General features: G+C 49.4%; 1 protein-coding gene across 1 annotated transcript in view; it reads left to right on the top strand.

Annotated features, from left to right (window-relative positions):
• LOC144138258 (alpha-L-fucosidase-like) overlaps positions 1 to 16836 on the top strand; it is a 66469-nt gene that overhangs the window by 27446 nt on the left and 22187 nt on the right. The window contains exons 5-6 of the mRNA XM_077670444.1: positions 9529 to 9662; positions 11820 to 11917. Of these exons, the coding sequence (XP_077526570.1) occupies positions 9529 to 9662; positions 11820 to 11917 (232 nt within the window). The remainder of the gene's footprint in view (positions 1 to 9528; positions 9663 to 11819; positions 11918 to 16836) is intronic.

Genomic DNA, 16836 nt, shown 5'->3' with positions numbered 1-16836 from the left:
GGTTCGAGAACCACGAGAGCTCCTTGACAAACTGGGCTCAGTTCAAAAGCGAGTTCACTAAGACCTTCACTACCGTCGTGCGGAAAGAAAGAGCCGCCCTTTTGTTGGAAACGCGCACGCAACACCCCAATGAAGGCGTCTTGATCTTCGTTGAGGAGATGAAGCAGCTATTTCGCCGCGCGGACCCCGAAATGACGGAAGAAAAGAAGTTGCGCTTCTTAATGCGCGGAGTGAAGGAGGAACTGTTTGCCGGACTTGTCCGAAATCCGCCCAAAACCGTCGCCGAATTCGTTACCGAAGCCAGCACCATTGAGAAAGCCCTCGAGATGCGTGCTAAGCAGTATGACCGCAACTTTGTTGGCGCGGCCAATGCGAACGACTTTGGCAGCACGCGGATCCCGGCCGACAGCCTACGCGAGACTATCCGCGAAATAGTGAGGGAGGAGCTGCGGAAACTGCTCCCGACGCCGCCGCAACCACAAGTCGCTTCTCTTACCGACGTCATTAGAGAAGAAGTGCAGCAAGCGCTGGGAACTTCAACGACGCCAGTAGCACCTCGCGAGCCGCAAGCCATGACCTACGCAGCTGCTGTACATCGCCCTCGCCCACCTGCACCCTATCGTCACGAGGCTCCGTACCGTCGTCCCCTCTCGCCGGCCCGACCACCTGCGGCGCAACCCCCTGCCCCAAGGAAGACCGACGTGTGGCGAACGTCAGACAATCGTCCGCTGTGCTACCACTGCGGAGAGGCCGACCACGTCTACCGTCGCTGCCCCTACAGGAGGCTCGGTTTGCGAGGGTTCTCCGTCGACGCACCCCGCCCCCGAACTGGCCAGCGCCCATCGGAGATCGAAGAGTACCTGTCCAACACCAGCCGTCGACCAGCAGGTTTCAACCGTTCGCCGTCGCCCTACCCATACCAATCGCCGAACCGCCGTAGCAACGCTGACTTCGCCCGTGGAAGGTCCCCCAGCCCACGCGGGGGAAACTAAAAGCAGCAACTTCTGGAGGTGAAGTTGCTCTACGGCGGAAAACTGGAAACCCTCCAACGACGCAAGGACGCGGTGAAGACAATGATTCACGACATGCCCTCATCAAGACGACCCGACCTAACCCTGACGAGACTCCCGAACACGACGACAGCTATACTCCGCGACGCGTACCCGACCTGACCGAGACGTCCGTTGAGAAGACGACGACAACGACGACGCACAGTGCCCGACCGCCAACACGCACAAGCCGAGATACGACGCCCCGACGAACCCGGAACTCGAGGAAGACTGCGTCTGACGTCAAGGTGTCCATCGACGGCTTTGACGTAGTCGCCCTCGTAGGCACGGGAGCTGACTATTCGGTAATGAGCGGACCATTTGCGTCTAAACTGAAGAAAGTTATGACCAGATGGGATGGTCCGCACATACGCACAGCAGGAGGCCACCTCGTGACGCCAAGTGGAACGTGCACATCGCGCGTCACCATAGACGGCACGACGTACCCTGCGGTGTTCGTCGTTTTGCCCAACTGCTCCCGCGACGTAATTCTCGGAATGGACTTTTTGACGGACAACGGCGCAATAATCGATCTGCAGACGAAGTCGATAACTTTTTCCTGCGACCACTCCATGACGCCGGAATCGAACCCCGAACACCGTGCAGCTGTAAGGATCGCCGATGATCACGTCACCCTGCCACCCCGCGCAAGCTTGATGATCACCGTCCACTGTGAAGGTGCTGCTCCCGACGTCGACGCTATCGTGGAGAGTGACCAAAGGTTGCTTCTTGACCGCGGTGTGTCTGTCGCAAGAGGCATTGCACGGTTTAAGCAGCGCAAAGCCCACGTTTTGGTCACCAATTTCACCGCGGAGTACCAGCATTTAAACAAGGGCGCTGCAATTGCGTTCGTCGAAGAAATGCAACAAGCAAGCGACGTGTTAGCAGTCGCCGACTTTGAACGCGCACCCGACGATACCACCAAGCTTCCGCACCCCTTCGACGTGAATCCGGCGCTACCGCAAGATGAAAGGAACAAGTTATTGGCTTTGCTGCGTCGCTACAGCGAGTGTTTTTCGTCGAACTCAAAGTTACGTCAAACACCTCTGGCGAAGCGCCGGATAATAACCGAGGATGGAGCACGACCTACCCGACAGTCACCGTACCGCGTCTCTTCCCACGAGCGTGAAGCCATCCGGACTCAAGTCGACGACATGCTGAGCGATGACATTATACAGCCATCAAAAAGTCCGTGGGCTGCGCCGGTCGTACTCGTGAAGAAAAAAGACGGCACACTGAGGTTCTGCGTTGACTACCGGCGATTGAACAAGATCACCAAAAAGGACGTGTACCCCCTGCCACGAATCGACGACGCCCTCGACCACCTCTGCCATGCGAGGTACTTCTCATCGATGGATCTGAAGACAGGCTACTGGCAAATTGAAGTGGACGAGAGAGATCGAGAGAAGACTGCATTCATAACCCCGGATGGCCTATACGAGTTCAAGGTGATGCCGTTTGGGCTATGCACGGCACCAGCAACGTTCCAAAGAGTCATGGACACTGTGCTAGCTGGCCTGGAGTGGCACACCTGCCTCGTATACCTCGACGACGTTGTGGTATTCTCTAGGACTTTCGACGAACACCTGGCAAGGTTGCAGTCTGTACTCGAGGCCATCCGTACGTCGGGGTTAACGCTGAAGCCTGAAAAGTGCCGCTTCGCGTACGAGGAACTGAAGTTTTTGGGCCATGTCGTCAACGCCGCGGGAGTCCTGCCTGACCCGTTGAAAACTTCAGCCATAGCGAACTTCCCAAGGCCGAAAGATAAGAAGGGCGTGCGCAGGTTTCTTGGACTGTGCGCATACTACCGGCGCTTCGTCGCAAACTTCGCACGCATTGCAGAGCCGCTCACGCGCTTGACGAAAGACAGCACCCCTTTCAGCTGGGAAGACGACCAAGAAAAGGCATTCTGCGAGCTGCAAAAACATCTGCAAAGCCCGCCCGTGCTCGCGCATTTCGACGAAAACGCCGACACGGAAATACACACGGACGCCAGTGATATAGGCTTGGGTGCCGTCCTTGTCCAAAAACAAAGCGGGTGCGAAAACGTAATCGCCTATGCCAGCCGTGGTCTGTCGAAGGAGGAGAAAAACTACTCTGCCTCCGAAAAAGAGTGCTTGGCTATTATATGGGCCATTTCAAAATTTCGCCCATACGTGTATGGCAGACCGTTCAAGGTTGTAACAGACCATCATGCGCTGTGTTGGCTCGCCAATTTGAAGGACCCCTCTGGCCGTCTTGGGCGGTGGAGTCTGCGCCTGCAAGAGTTCGACGTTACAATCGTTTACAAATCCGGGAGGAAACACTCCGACGCCGACTGCCTGTCCCGCGCCCCTGTCGACCCGCCACCACAAGACTCCGATGAAGACAGCGCGTTCTTCGGGGTTGTTACGGAGAGCGACCTAGCCGCCCAGCAGCGTGCCGACCCCGACTTGCGCGTAATGATCGACTACCTCGAAGGACGAAACGTCGCCGTGCCTAGAGCGTTCAAGCGTAACTTACCAGCATTCAGCCTTAAAAACTCCGTCCTCGTGAAGAAGAATTTCAGCCCCGGAACAAGAACGAATTATCTACTTGTCATCCCCGCAGACCTTCGTGACGAAATTTTGGAAGCGTCCCACGACGACCCGTCTTCCGGACATCTCGGCACAGCTCGCACTATTGCAAAAATTAAGGCGAAGTACTTCTGGCCCCGCCTTACATCCGACGTCACCCACTACGTTCGGAGTTGCCGGGACTGCCAGCGACGAAAAACGCCGCCGACAAGACCCGCCGGACTTCTGCAACCGATCACCGTCCCGTCGAGGCCCTTTCAACAGATTGGAATGGACCTCCTAGGCCCGTTCCCGACGTCACGATCGCAGAACAAGTGGATTGTCGTAGCGACAGACTACATGACGCGCTATGCAGAGACCGCCGCTCTTCCGCGGGGGACTGCACAGGAAGTCGCCAAGTTCTTTATAAACCAAGTTGTGCTGCGACATGGAGCCCCGGAAGTCTTAATCACGGACCGCGGAACGGCCTTTACCGCGGAGCTGATGCAAGGAATCTTACGCTACAGCAACACGGATCACCGAAGAACGACGGCGTACCACCCCCAAACGAACGGACTAACGGAACGTCTGAACAAGACGATTGCGGATATGCTGTCCATGTACGTCGACGTTGAACATAAGACTTGGGACGAAGTCCTCCCGTATGTCACGTTTGCGTACAATACAGCGACGCAGGAAACTACGCAGATGACACCGTTCGAGCTTGTCTACGGAAGACGACCGACTACGATGCTCGACGCCATGCTTCCGCATCTAGAAGACGACGACCTCAACGCCGACGTCCAAGGATACCTTCAACGTGCGGAGGAGGCCCGCCAGCTCGCTCGAGTTCGTATAAGGGACCAGCAGCTGGTGGATGCCGGCCGCTACAACCTCCGACGCCGAGACGCCGAGTACCGCCCAGGGGACCGTGTGTGGGTTTGGACTCCCATCCGACGACGCGGACTCAGTGAGAAGCTCCTGCGACGGTATTTCGGACCCTACAAGATTCTACGACGTGTTGGCCAACTTATCTACGAAGTGATCCCCGATGGTGACTCCGGCACATCACGACGACGTACGCGGCCCGAAGTCGTCCACGTGGTTCGCTTAAAACCTTTCTACGGACGATGACGAACTTTTATTTTTATTTTCGGACTGTCGCTTATGTTAGCATCGGGTCGATGCACTCTTAGAGGGGGGGTAATGCCGCGAACCATACATTGGGTTTGTTTATTTGTGTTTTGCTTTTACCGCCCGGCTGCGCCGGTCTGTGTTATCTCCGTGCCAAGGGAAGCGCGTGTTCCATTCCTTCTTTCTGTGCCGCATGTGTTATCTGTTGTGATAGGGAGAGCATTCCGATTTACGTGAACAGCCCGGAATAATCTTCTTGCATCTACAATGTTCTCGATGCGAATCGATGGTTCCAGAACCACGCGCGCCGAAAGATAAAAAGCCTGCAGAGCAGACGCCGGGGCATTCGATTCGACGACACTCGCCTGTGCAAGTCACTTTGTTGACCGCTGCTTCGCCGCCTCTGTATTCTTTTGAGTTGTTAGGGGAGCACAAGTTCGCTCCAATAAACGTGTTTCTCATTCAACACAACTGCATCGTCCTTGTCTTCGTGACAATATTGAGTAATGCCTAATTCTTTGGGCGCTTGTTTATTGACTGAACCGTAGCACGTACCAGGGCAACGTTTCGAAGCATTGGGAAAAATATTAAAACGAATGCACGCCATGGTTATTTCAGTAACAATTAATTAGCGATCATGGAGTCGATGCAGATTCATCGTCGGATCTTCATTACGCGAGTAAAAATTTGGCAAAAACATTAGCAGCCATTCCACTCGGCCAAGGTGGATGACTACTACTGAAGCTGTATAAAGTACACATCCCAGACATGGTTGGACAATGTACAGCAATTTACTTATCATTTTGTAATGGTAGTGGCCATGGTTTTGTGATTGCTGAGCGAAACTTGGAAGGGCTACAGCCATAGGCTAGCTATTCTAGCAGACAAACATTGGACTGTCCGTTTCCCTACACCACAAGCCCAAGCATTGATAGCAGACGGCTGTTTAACAACTTTTGAAACTACCCGTGAAAAGGAACGAAATTCGCCATATGATATATTTGTCTCAGCTGCCGAATGCAAGATAATTGTTTCGGGGTAAATCTTAATAAAACAAGAGTTACAGCCGTTTTCTGCTCGCCTCTATCGTGAATGTTCATTCGCAATAAAGTTGGCTTTACCGCACAAGCAGATGTTGCAGACGCAGAACAAGAATAAACGGAACGCTAGCTGCAGCGTACGTTCCGCACTCAGACCACTTCACCATGCTTGTTAAGTAATACCAGAGAATGAAATGCTTTATCGACGCGTTCGGGGAATGTCTCGTGCTGAGCCCAAGTCCCGAGCTCCTTCCGTGAAGAATATACCCACGTGGTCGGCATCAAAATCACAGGCCGTTTGAGACATGATACGAACGCCCGAAGCTCTCTGCAGTAAAAAAAATTGAGAGAGCCAAGGCTATTTATTGGTGCCTTCTCCCTCAAAAAAAAAAAAGCGAGTGATTTTCTTTTTTTGTCGGACCGGAAAACTACGCCGAAACTTCGTTACATAGAGCTTCGCCGTAAAAGAAGAGCTCCCTCATAACACACCTGCATTTTGCTAACGCATTCGACACAGGTCGACGAAGAGCAGATTTTCCGATCGTGTTTCCGGAAGTAATCCACATCGCCGCAGTATGATTTCTCTTTCACGTTTATTTTCTCACTCAGCTTCGGTTGGTTTAGACTCCGGTCGAATGATGCCCCCCACAACAAAACAAAGGGTTCCTGGCTTACCCTGGCTGGCTTTGAAACAAAATCAATTTTGAGTCATTTGCAGTGTGGAAAACGTCGGACAACTGAAAAAAAAAAGTTAAAAAAAAGAGGACACAACCCGATTGGGACGTGACCCAGTTTTTTTCCCATCCGTCGTATTTCCGCGTTACCAGTGCCGTCACTACGGCAAGAACAAATAAAACAGGGATAACAGGTACTAATAAATCGACGTTGGCCAAATAAATGTGAGGTATTTTGAACTGAAAGGCGCCAATTGCGAATGCTCATTTTGCCAATGAGTACCATTTTTAATGTGGCTCTATTCGAAGCCATCTTCTCGCGGATATTTAATCCAATCCTTGACGCCTCTATTTCAGTGTAAACTCAATAACGCAGCATACGTCCGCAATTTGACACATTTAAACCTTACCAGTTCATCCAACATCACTAAGCGTCACCAAGCATCATTATAACACAGAAGTATGATTTTTAGGCTCTTAAATAAGCAAATGGTGCTTAGATGTTCTCTTGTTTTTTTTTTTAAGGGTGTCGAATGTGTTCTGCTTTGAGGGAGTTTTCGTTTAGGCAATCTTGCATGAAGGTCTATTTTATTGTTTTCAGCAGGTCTGCACAATTTGACGATGCACCTATAAAAAGCGTTCTGTTATAAGGCCAAGATGACCGACTCATTTTCCCAATTTGACGACGGCATTTTTCCAACGGGAAATCGCAGAATCTCTCGCGTCTCGCTAAACATTATACGCATTAAAGTAATCGCCAAAAATCACGGTCTAAATCCGCTAAAAACATGAACACTTGCCCGAAAAACTCACATTGTGGCCTCAGCGTTGCGCGGCAGGTCCCAGGTAGAGTTCCCGCGCTCTGAAAAACAAAGCAGCAATTTCATTAAGAAAAAACGCATGCTGGTCTCATTTATACAACGACTTTCTTGGTTTCGTATCAAGCATACAGTAGGCGAAATACCACACACTCAAACATTTTCGCGCATTTAGCGAATTTAAACAAACAGTTCAATCTCAATTGCATTTAAAAATTTCGAATTTCCACAATATCACAATCGTTTGGTGCCCTTCTAGGGAAAATTACGAAATAACGTTCATTATAAACTCCACAGGCGCGCTCGTGCACAGGCAAGGCAACATCTTTTCAGGCCTTATCGGCCTTCGCTCAAAGGCCGTAAACATCGCTTCGTATCCCCCGAGAACAACAAAGGAAGAGCGGCGGTACAAGACAAAAAATGTGGTTGTTCCCTCTTCCATAGGAACCGGTAAAACGCGAAAGTGAAATATGCCTTCACAGGAGCTGTTGAATGTTCATTGTGCATCGATATGAACTTGCACGTCGCTATTTATATTTCGTCGGTATGGTACTGTTAGACGCATCAAAGTTAGACACTGGATTGCACGCGTAGGAGCATTGCGTAAATCCGACAGAAACCAGAGGCGCTCGCAAAGCGTCCGTGCAAACGAAACCAAATGGGTTGTCAGCGAACCGTTTGGTGAACACACGGTCAGCTGCAACGAAAGGAGCAGCTAACGGTGTCACGAGCGCGACATCCGCAAGTCGGTTCTCCGCAGGTTACGCTGCGCGTCCCCCGTACACGTAGGCGCTGGCATCGAGGCGCCAACTGTCGGCGCTAATTAACGACATGATGCACTACCCTCTCCTAGATGGCAGCACCATCTGAAATGAAGGCTATAAGGCGCGTTTGTAGTCCTATTCACGCGTCTGTTCATAGCGCAGTCGGGAACGCGTTCCGTACCTCCCGTTGCGGCGAAAGAGTTCGTGGCTCGAATTGCGGGCGGTGTAAGTTTGCGGGCGGTGTAACTTCTGTGACGGATATGAAGACAGTTAGATCTTGTTGGAACCCGGCAAGAAACACTTTGTGTGAAAAAAACATTCTCAGTGATTCAGCGAGGGGCGCAGCCCATGAAGAGCTAGCGCGCTTGTTTTCGCCTTACTTTGTCGAGCGGAAATATGTAATCCGCCTGGCGTGCTTCCAAGTAATCCAACCGCATTCCGCTCGCTTGTGTGCTCCTGTTGGTATCGTTCTCGCCAACGCGCTTTCCGCTCATCGTTTCCAGGAAATTCCAGTGCGCTCGTTTCAACGGCATGAGACGTCGAAATAACCCACAGTCCGTGGAAGAGCCATCGCGATCGCGTTTGTTTTTGCGGTCGTACGAAAGGCTCGGTGATTTCAAGGGCAGAACAAGGAGGCCGCTAGGTTTTTTCTCAAATGCCGAATATAAAGTTTCCCTTAAATTAGATTAAATTCAGTGAGTAATACTACTTAATGTAGGGGAAAAATGTCCGGTGCGCCAGTGGTTTAGTATAATTGTCGTACGGAAGGCTCGGTTATTTCAAGGCGAAAACAAGGAGGTGGTTAGGTTTTTGTACCAATGCCGTGAAAAATTATCCGTTAAACTAGATGAAATACAGTGAGTAATACTACCTAATCTAAGTAAAAATTATCCGGTTCACCAGAAATTTAGTATGATCAAGTATTTACCCCGTAAAACCAAGTCTTATGAAAAAATTATCCAGTATTGCCCAAAAATTGAATGCCGAATAGGTATTAAAGCCACTGAGCTGGAGACCTCCTAAATGGACCCTGCAACACTCTTTTCAACGTTTTTTTTAAATCCTTAATACTTTCATAGCGTAGTCCACAAACAGAACCAGTACTTAGAATAAGGGGTTACAAAGTAACTCAGCCACACATTTTTCCTCCATGCCCATCAGATAACTGAGAAATTTGCTCAAAAGATTTTTCTTGCTTTCCCGGTTTTGGTGTTCCTCGAGCGCCCGAATAAAGTCAATACAGCAGTGTAGCGGCGATTAGTCGTTTTTTTTTTTAGTTGCAGCAATGAACGCATTCGATAGCCACTTTAAAATAAGCCACGAAAGAAAAGCAGAAGTGGAAGTTGGATCCGCTCCGACGAGCAAATCGCGCAGTTCCGCTCAGTGCTGGCGATAACTACTATAGATTTAGCAGTGCTTCCAGACGTGAAGAAAATAGGGAAAGCGCTTATCGGGAAGTCTACGGAGTCCATTTAAGCCAAATAATTCCCCTACTTCTCTCGTTTTGTTTTGCAGTTCAAGATCATCCCAGAATTGCATGACCTGGTGCGGAGGTACGAGCCTGACCTAATCTGGGCTGACGGCGACTGGGAGGCTCCGGACTCGTATTGGCAAAGCACCCAGTTCCTTGCCTGGCTTTACACAAACAGGTGAGGGAGGTGGTCGAAACGCGGAAACGTAGAACGGGGAGGCGTTTTTCGCGATAAATAGGAATGGTACACCCATCGACACAAGCAAATGTGTGAAGTTTAAGGAGGCCAGGCTTCACCATACAACGAGAAATTAAACAGTTAAACAAACATCGTCCACAGCGCTAAGTAAACTTTGATTGAGTTTTGTTTAGGCTTCGCCATCATCATTGTCATCATCGTCGTCGTCGTCATCATCCTGTCTACGCCCCCTGCAGGACAAAGGCCTCTCCCGTAAATCTCCAATTATACCAGTCTTCTGCTAACTGCGACCAATTCATCCCCGCAAACTTGTTGATCTCATCTGTCCCCCTAACTTTCTGCCGCCCCCTGCCACGCTTGCCTTCTATAGGGATCCACTCTGTTACCCTTAATTACCACCGGTCATCTGTTGCCTTCGCATTACATGCCCTGCCCGTGCCCATTTCTTCTTAATTTCTACAAATATGTTCTTAACATGCGTTTGTTCCCGACCCAATCCGCTCTCTTCTTGTCCCTTAACTTTACACCTATCATCTCCCGTTCCATTTCTGACTGAGTCGTGCTCAATTTAAGGTGAACCCTTTCACTGAGCCTCCAAGTTTCTGTGGACTACTGACAGTAAGCTTATCCGCCTGTAATTTTTCAAGTCCGTCATGTCACCTTTCTTACGGCATAGGATTATGTTCACGTTCTTCGAAGATTCCAGTACACTCGCGGTCATTAGGTATTACGTACACAGGTTTTTCAGTTTTTCCAGAACGATTTGTCCGCCAGCCTTCAAGAGGTCTTCTGTTATCTGATCCTCACTAGGTGCTTTGCCCCCTTGCATTTCTTTCAAAGCCTTCTTTACTTCTTCTGTCGTTACTGGTGGGATGTATTCTTCAGTGATATGCTTCTTAAGTTTCTTCCGAAAACATCTTAAGTGATATGAATAATTGAGATCCCTCGAGTATCATGCTAGGTTTTCCACAAGAAAAAAAAGGCTATGGTTGGACGCGGTTAACACAAGTTTTTGAGCACCATTGCAACACAAAACAAAACACAGATGCTGCTGGCACAGTCGGCGATGGAGGCGTGAACGCGTAGTGACCTTGAGTGCAGCCAGCCCTCCTTGTGGCCCTCCTTGTGTCATTTTCTGGTGGCACATGGCCTTACTCTTTCCCCGTCATCCCCCTTTACGCAACCCTCCCCATGGAACGAACGCGCGATTGGACGCTTTCACTACGCAACCATTCAAGGCGTTGACCTGACCTCGGCTGAGCTTGAAGGTCAAATGGACGCTACGAGGCGTTTTCTGGGTTGGTACCTGAACCATAGAGCTCTCGCTCTAACATTCCAGGAGCACATTACTCAATCCTTTTTTTTAAATTTTATGAGTGGAATCTCTCGTATCTTAAGTGTTCTGTGCGAACAGTCGGGGCAATATATTTCTTTGGACATGATCTTTTGGCGTGGGTTACGTTGCTTCTCAAGAAGATATCTTTTCGACATTTTTATGACCGAAATATTTGAATACGTGCTTCTTCCTCCTTCTCAATCAGCTGTGCGCATTATCCAAAACGATTGTCTGTAATTCCTTTCAGTTAGTTACATTACAATTAGTTGATGACCGTGACTTCTGCGCACATGGTCAGTTCGCTTGTCCTACCCAATGCACCAATGAGTTCAGCTGCTGGGAGGTTAAAAGCGATTTCATGCGGGCCAGTTGGCGCGTAACGCTGAATCATGAAAACAGCGCACAAGCAGGTTCAACCCTGCTATCCTGAATTCCTCCTCCAATCGAACCTCCGGTCGAGGATATCCTGAAAGCAATTTTGCATGTAAAGGCATTGCGGTATCATCCGCTCAGCCGAGAGGATTGCACATATGTCGTGGAGGACTCAGAATACGGCCATAAGAAGCACGAGACACTACGCAGCGGTGACGGCCAATTGATAGTTTTTTGCAGAAAAAAGAGGGGGGTTTAAATACAGGCATACCAGATAACAGATAAAGACGGGCCAAATAAACAACTGAGTGTCATTCCACTCTGTGAAGGTGGGTGACCAGAGGATCTGGTTGTGGCTTATTTATTTATCTATGCAACGCATAAGCAGTGCTAGGTGCGTCTCTCAGTTTTTCTTGCTTATCGTGCAGCTCTGTGGCCGAGACGGTCGTGGCGAACGACCGCTGGGGCAAGGGCCTCTGGTGCAAGCACGGAGACTTCAGGAACTGCAAGGATGGCCACAACCCGAGTGAGCGAGCTGCTCCGCGGCTATTTGAGCACGTATGACTGCACACCGACAAGAAAATTGAGCGCATCCTGGCCCGTTTTGCCGTATACGCATGCGCCGCCTTGATGAAGTGCACACAGGGTAGTGTAAGCATGCGAGCTGAACAGTGAAGGTAATCCTGCCTACGGGGGGTTTGGGCAACAGCCTCGTCAAAAAATTCCCGCAGAGACAATGCAAACACGGGCTTTACTTAGGCAGCGCCAAAATAACACAAAAGCGGGGTACTTGACCACAAACAACGGCCAAGGGTGCGTGACCAGCGAACAGCATGGCTTGACGAACAGTCGTTCGCTTGCTGTCGGGTCCATGGGTGCTGGTGGCGGCTGGGCCTTGCTCGCTGGCGACTGCCTCGCTGACCGCCCACTGAGAGGAACCACGGTTGCGCTTTTGTAGCGTTATAGTGCCTATAATATGCTCGTCCAACCTAACTGCCACGCCCCTTCTACAATCAGGCCATTTCTTATGTCCACCGATGAATGGCGTCCGGGGCTGGTGCGCGGTGGTTTTAAGCGCAGAGCACTTTAGGGGCTCGCCTTGTCGTCGTAGCTCGCTCGCTGGACCCAAGTAGAGCCACACGTCGTTCCGTCGTAGCGGCTGTCGTCGCGGAGTAACCCAGAGGCTTCGAAAGCCAAGCGGTTTATATAGTCATAAACTTTCGAAACTCGTGAACCGCTGGCGTTTCTCATACATCTCCCCGTTGTTTAGCCCAAAGAAAACTGCAGGTACATTTGAGGCAAAATATACGCAATTAACCGGCAGCGCCCGCGTTCATTTAGTCAGGAAAGCTCGTTGGCTTGGTTTTTGCGATAGTAAGCGAAAAAAAGTGGCAGTGCAACGCCGGCACGTGCGGGAGGAAAAGCAAGCACAAAAAAAACAGAACTCCAGCTGGCGCAGTTTCAGGCAGGGAGCGTGCGAGCACTGCGAAGGCGGGAAGTTTGAATTGCATTGGGTGGTCGGATAACGGCGCTACAGCCCATTATGGCGAACCACTGCTCTGCACTTCCGACTGCTTTCCCATTGAGTGGAAGGCAAGCCTTTTTAAATGCTTGGACGGGTGAACGCGAGCGTTCACAAGGGAGAACCCTTACAAAAGGGGAAATCTTACACAGCCCTCTAGTAAAGCGCCACTCACTATCTTGCAGCGCAACTAAGTCATTAGTCTCGGTAGTGCCGGCAATCAGTAAAACAGCGTATATATTATTGTCCGAGGATGCAAGTTGAAATGTTCCTGCGAGTCATTGCATATAGTAAGGCCGTATTATATCTAACCTGAATGAAGAGATGAATTAAATAATTGAACAGTGAGATGCGGGGATCGTCACTGAGTGTGAATTGTCACTCGGTGCGTATTGCCGCTCGGTGCGAATTGCCTCTGGCTCATTTTGTCCCCGAACCACTCGATACGTTTAACTTGTACGCAGTTGCAATTCCGAATAGTTTACCTGCATTCGGCAATGTGGCAAACAGTGAGCGAAACCCAAGACGGGCTTCCTATTATTCCAAGCCTTCACAGTTGTGTCCCAATCGTTCAAAGTCCTCCCCTTTTTCTGCTTTTGCTGGCTCCGCGTCTTTTTTTTTTCTTTCTATCAGGAGTGGAAGCTTCAAGTAGGAGGGATTTCTTTGGTGGTTGCCGCGGAGGAAGGGAGGAGAAGATTGGATGGGCTGTCCTAAACCGACATCGATTTCCACCATTCCCTTCGAGTCACCAGTAAAGCGATTTGGCGTGGCCAGCAGAGCGGGACACACCCGTAGAAGCTTTTTGGGCACAGAGGCCGAACTCGAAAGCAAATTGCCTGCACACTCTAAGCCTGCTCTTTTAGGCGTCAAGTGCCGTTTCTTATCCCCTAGTACTTTGCTTTCCTTTTTGTGTTGCGCTGACTCATACCCTAGATTGTATATTTCTTATCCTCTTTAGGCCTTGTATATTAGGCCTTGTATTAAGCCTTGTATATTATTTTTAATGATCATAGTTTTTCCAGTTCGTGCATTTCCGTGACTGGTTATTCATTTGGTAGTGTCTATTATCACTGCAACCGTGAGAATTACCGTCAGAAATTTATCACGGCAGTCGCCTCTCATTAGCTAAGCACGCTACCCAGAGATTCTATGGGATAAATATTCCCTAAAAAGCCGTGTTTGTAGTTGTTTTGTCGTGGGTGTCTGTGTGTCAAAGGAAGGCAATAAAAAAAGCCCCTGTAGCGCTGCGGTATAGTACTGGCTTTTAAACGAGAAACTAGGCTCAGGTTCGAGTCCGACATTGCGAGTTTGTGTTTTTTTTTGGGGGGGGGGGGCTTTCGGACTTTTTCGGTAATTGCAATTTTGTTAATGCTTCTTTTTGCTCTAGTGTTAACAATATCAGCAGATCGACGCACAGGGCTTCTAGAATGGGTTGGATTCCGTTTAATATAGGCTGTGTTCTGTGTCGTTCGGCTGGGTTAGATTAGAACTGTTGCACTTGGGCTTGATTTGGGCAGGTTATGATGTGTTCGCTTAGGTTACGTTAGGTTCGGCGAGCTTATGTTACGTTAGGTTACATTGGGACGTAATATTATTCAGCGAATTTTAGGCCAGTCAGCTTTTATAGAAACTGCCGTAAGATGCTTCCTGGGGTAATTCTCACGGCTGCCGTGAGATTAGACGCAGCCTATTCAGTTGTCACATTGTAGATGTTACTTCCCCCCATGGGCATCGGCAGGGGCGTGCAAAAGGAGCACTTTCCCCCGTCAAGCCACACCAGCATTTGCCCCCTCCTCTGAGCCCTCTCCCTCTCCTCTGCAATTTAACGGGCTTGCCCCCCTCAAAAACTCCTGGTGACGCCCGTGCTTCCACCCCCCCCCCCATCTAATACCCTCCTGCGAGAGGGCTTCTAGGGGATTTTTTAGGGGAATAAAAAACATAACATAGCAAAACTTTATTACCGAAGGGACACGTCGGTCAGCTTTGGGAATAAAGGAAGAGGGGGAGGGGTAAATATTTCTTAAATAAATGAATGAATAAATAAATAAATAAATAAATAAATAAATAAATAAATAAATACCACTGCTTTCGAAGACGTGATGCACACGGTGTGCTCTTTTTCAATGCGTACGCCTTCGAATGTCGACTGGTGAGGAAAGCCGCCTCTGAATCTGTATTAATTGTGCGTCAGTTTCTGCGCATCAGGAAATGCTGTGAATAAATGGCCGTAGTGTCTCCATAGTTTGCGACAAGGCCACTTGTATCGCCTCCAAAGGTGTCTTTCTAGCAATCCATTCGTGGTAGTAGTGAAGCCGACCCTACTTGAGCTTCGTGTACAGCACTCTTTTGGATTCATGGGGGGTGTTTGTGGATACTGATTACAAGGCGCTAGAGCCTTCATCGTTTTGTATCAAACTTGTTATATAGCTCCTAGAATTGTCTTCCCAGCAAATCCTTGGTGTAGAGTAGAGAAAGTCATTTTGAAGGGACTCGTCATACAGCTCTCCATGCGGTGATATGAAGGCGCTTAATAAAAGGCGCAGGGACTTTCTACTTTGGTATTAGACTGCTTATAAGGCGGCTCCAAAAATGCATTCCAAGCAGTGCATTTTCCTATAGTAGTGCAGTAGACTTTACAGTCGGCTTTACAGCCTCAGGCCGGCTTCAGACTGTTGCCGCAACTGTCGTAATAAGTTTAAAGCATGACGTCATTTCACGTCTCAGCCAACCGAACTGCGTGACGCGCTGTTTTTTTTTTTTTTTTTTACGTCCATAAATTACGATACGTCTTTTGCGTCGGAAGTATGAACATACTATATCCTTATAGTCGGCTTGACAGACTTGCCGAAGTTATTCCGCAACGCCTTTTGGGAAGTTACCGAAATTCTTTTCCTGCACATAATTTTTTCAGGTTTCGCTTTCAGTTGTGATTCAATTGTGATTTGGGCGGAGGGGGGGGGGGGTGCAGCACGTTTCGAACGAGCCATTTCTAAATGACTTTTCCGGAGACATCGGGGAATACGGAAAAGCTGAAATCGGGATTAAAAAGAATAAAAAGCAGACCGACATTGTGCTTACGTTCACCAGTCCAGAGATCACTTAGGAATTACTCTGTTTAGAAATTCTGCAGAAATTCAGGGAATTGTCTAGTAATGCGTAGCATTTTTATGCCGCTTGTCTTGAGTGTGATTTTTTTTCAGCCAGTTTTTTTGTTTTTTTCTAAATCCTGTCGACCAATTATCGCCATTTGCGCTATATATGACTTTCGTGATATCGGCAATATTGTGGAAGTGCAGGGCGTTACACGGTTAGCCATTTCCCGTAAATTTTACCTTTTTTTTCTTTAATTCCGTGCTTCAAGTTATCTCCATTTACGCCATTATAGCGATTGCAGGTGGAACTTCCGCGATATCTGAATTTTTGTGGAAATGCAGGGTATTTCACGGTCCTGGCAGTGGGGGTACTCGGCAAAGAATGCTACCCATTATTAGGTACCGCCATTTTTTTGGTCCCCCCCCCCCCCCCCGCCCCCTTAAAGCCGGCAGATACCCGCGTGAGCACTGGCGGAGTCCGGTTAAAAAAACTCCCTAACGCTAAACAATTGTTTCCACAGGCGCAACAACAACGCGCTGACAAAGCGTGGCGCGTGGCTACCGGCTTGGTGGTGCCATCTGCAGCATGCAGCGCTAAGCTTTTCCGCTTTGACTGACACGCCAAACACGGGGGGCGCTGCTGTGACTCGGAGCGAATTGTGAAACTGGGGTTGTGTCCTGAATTTTGTCCGTTTCATCGCCTTTTTCATAGTGCCCGGTTTGAGCGACACCTGACTGGCTCATGGCCGACGACATGCTGTGATGTCAAACAAGCAGAGCGAGTCATTGGTTTGCATGCATCAGATCAGATACACCCCAAACAGAAATACG

The sequence above is a fragment of the Haemaphysalis longicornis genome, unplaced genomic scaffold, assembly GCF_048455015.1.
Source record: "Haemaphysalis longicornis isolate Haplotype H1 unplaced genomic scaffold, Haemaphysalis longicornis Haplotype H1 scaffold_5, whole genome shotgun sequence".
Lineage (NCBI taxonomy): Eukaryota > Metazoa > Arthropoda > Arachnida > Ixodida > Ixodidae > Haemaphysalis > Haemaphysalis longicornis.
This window is presented reverse-complemented; position numbering and strand designations above follow the sequence as displayed.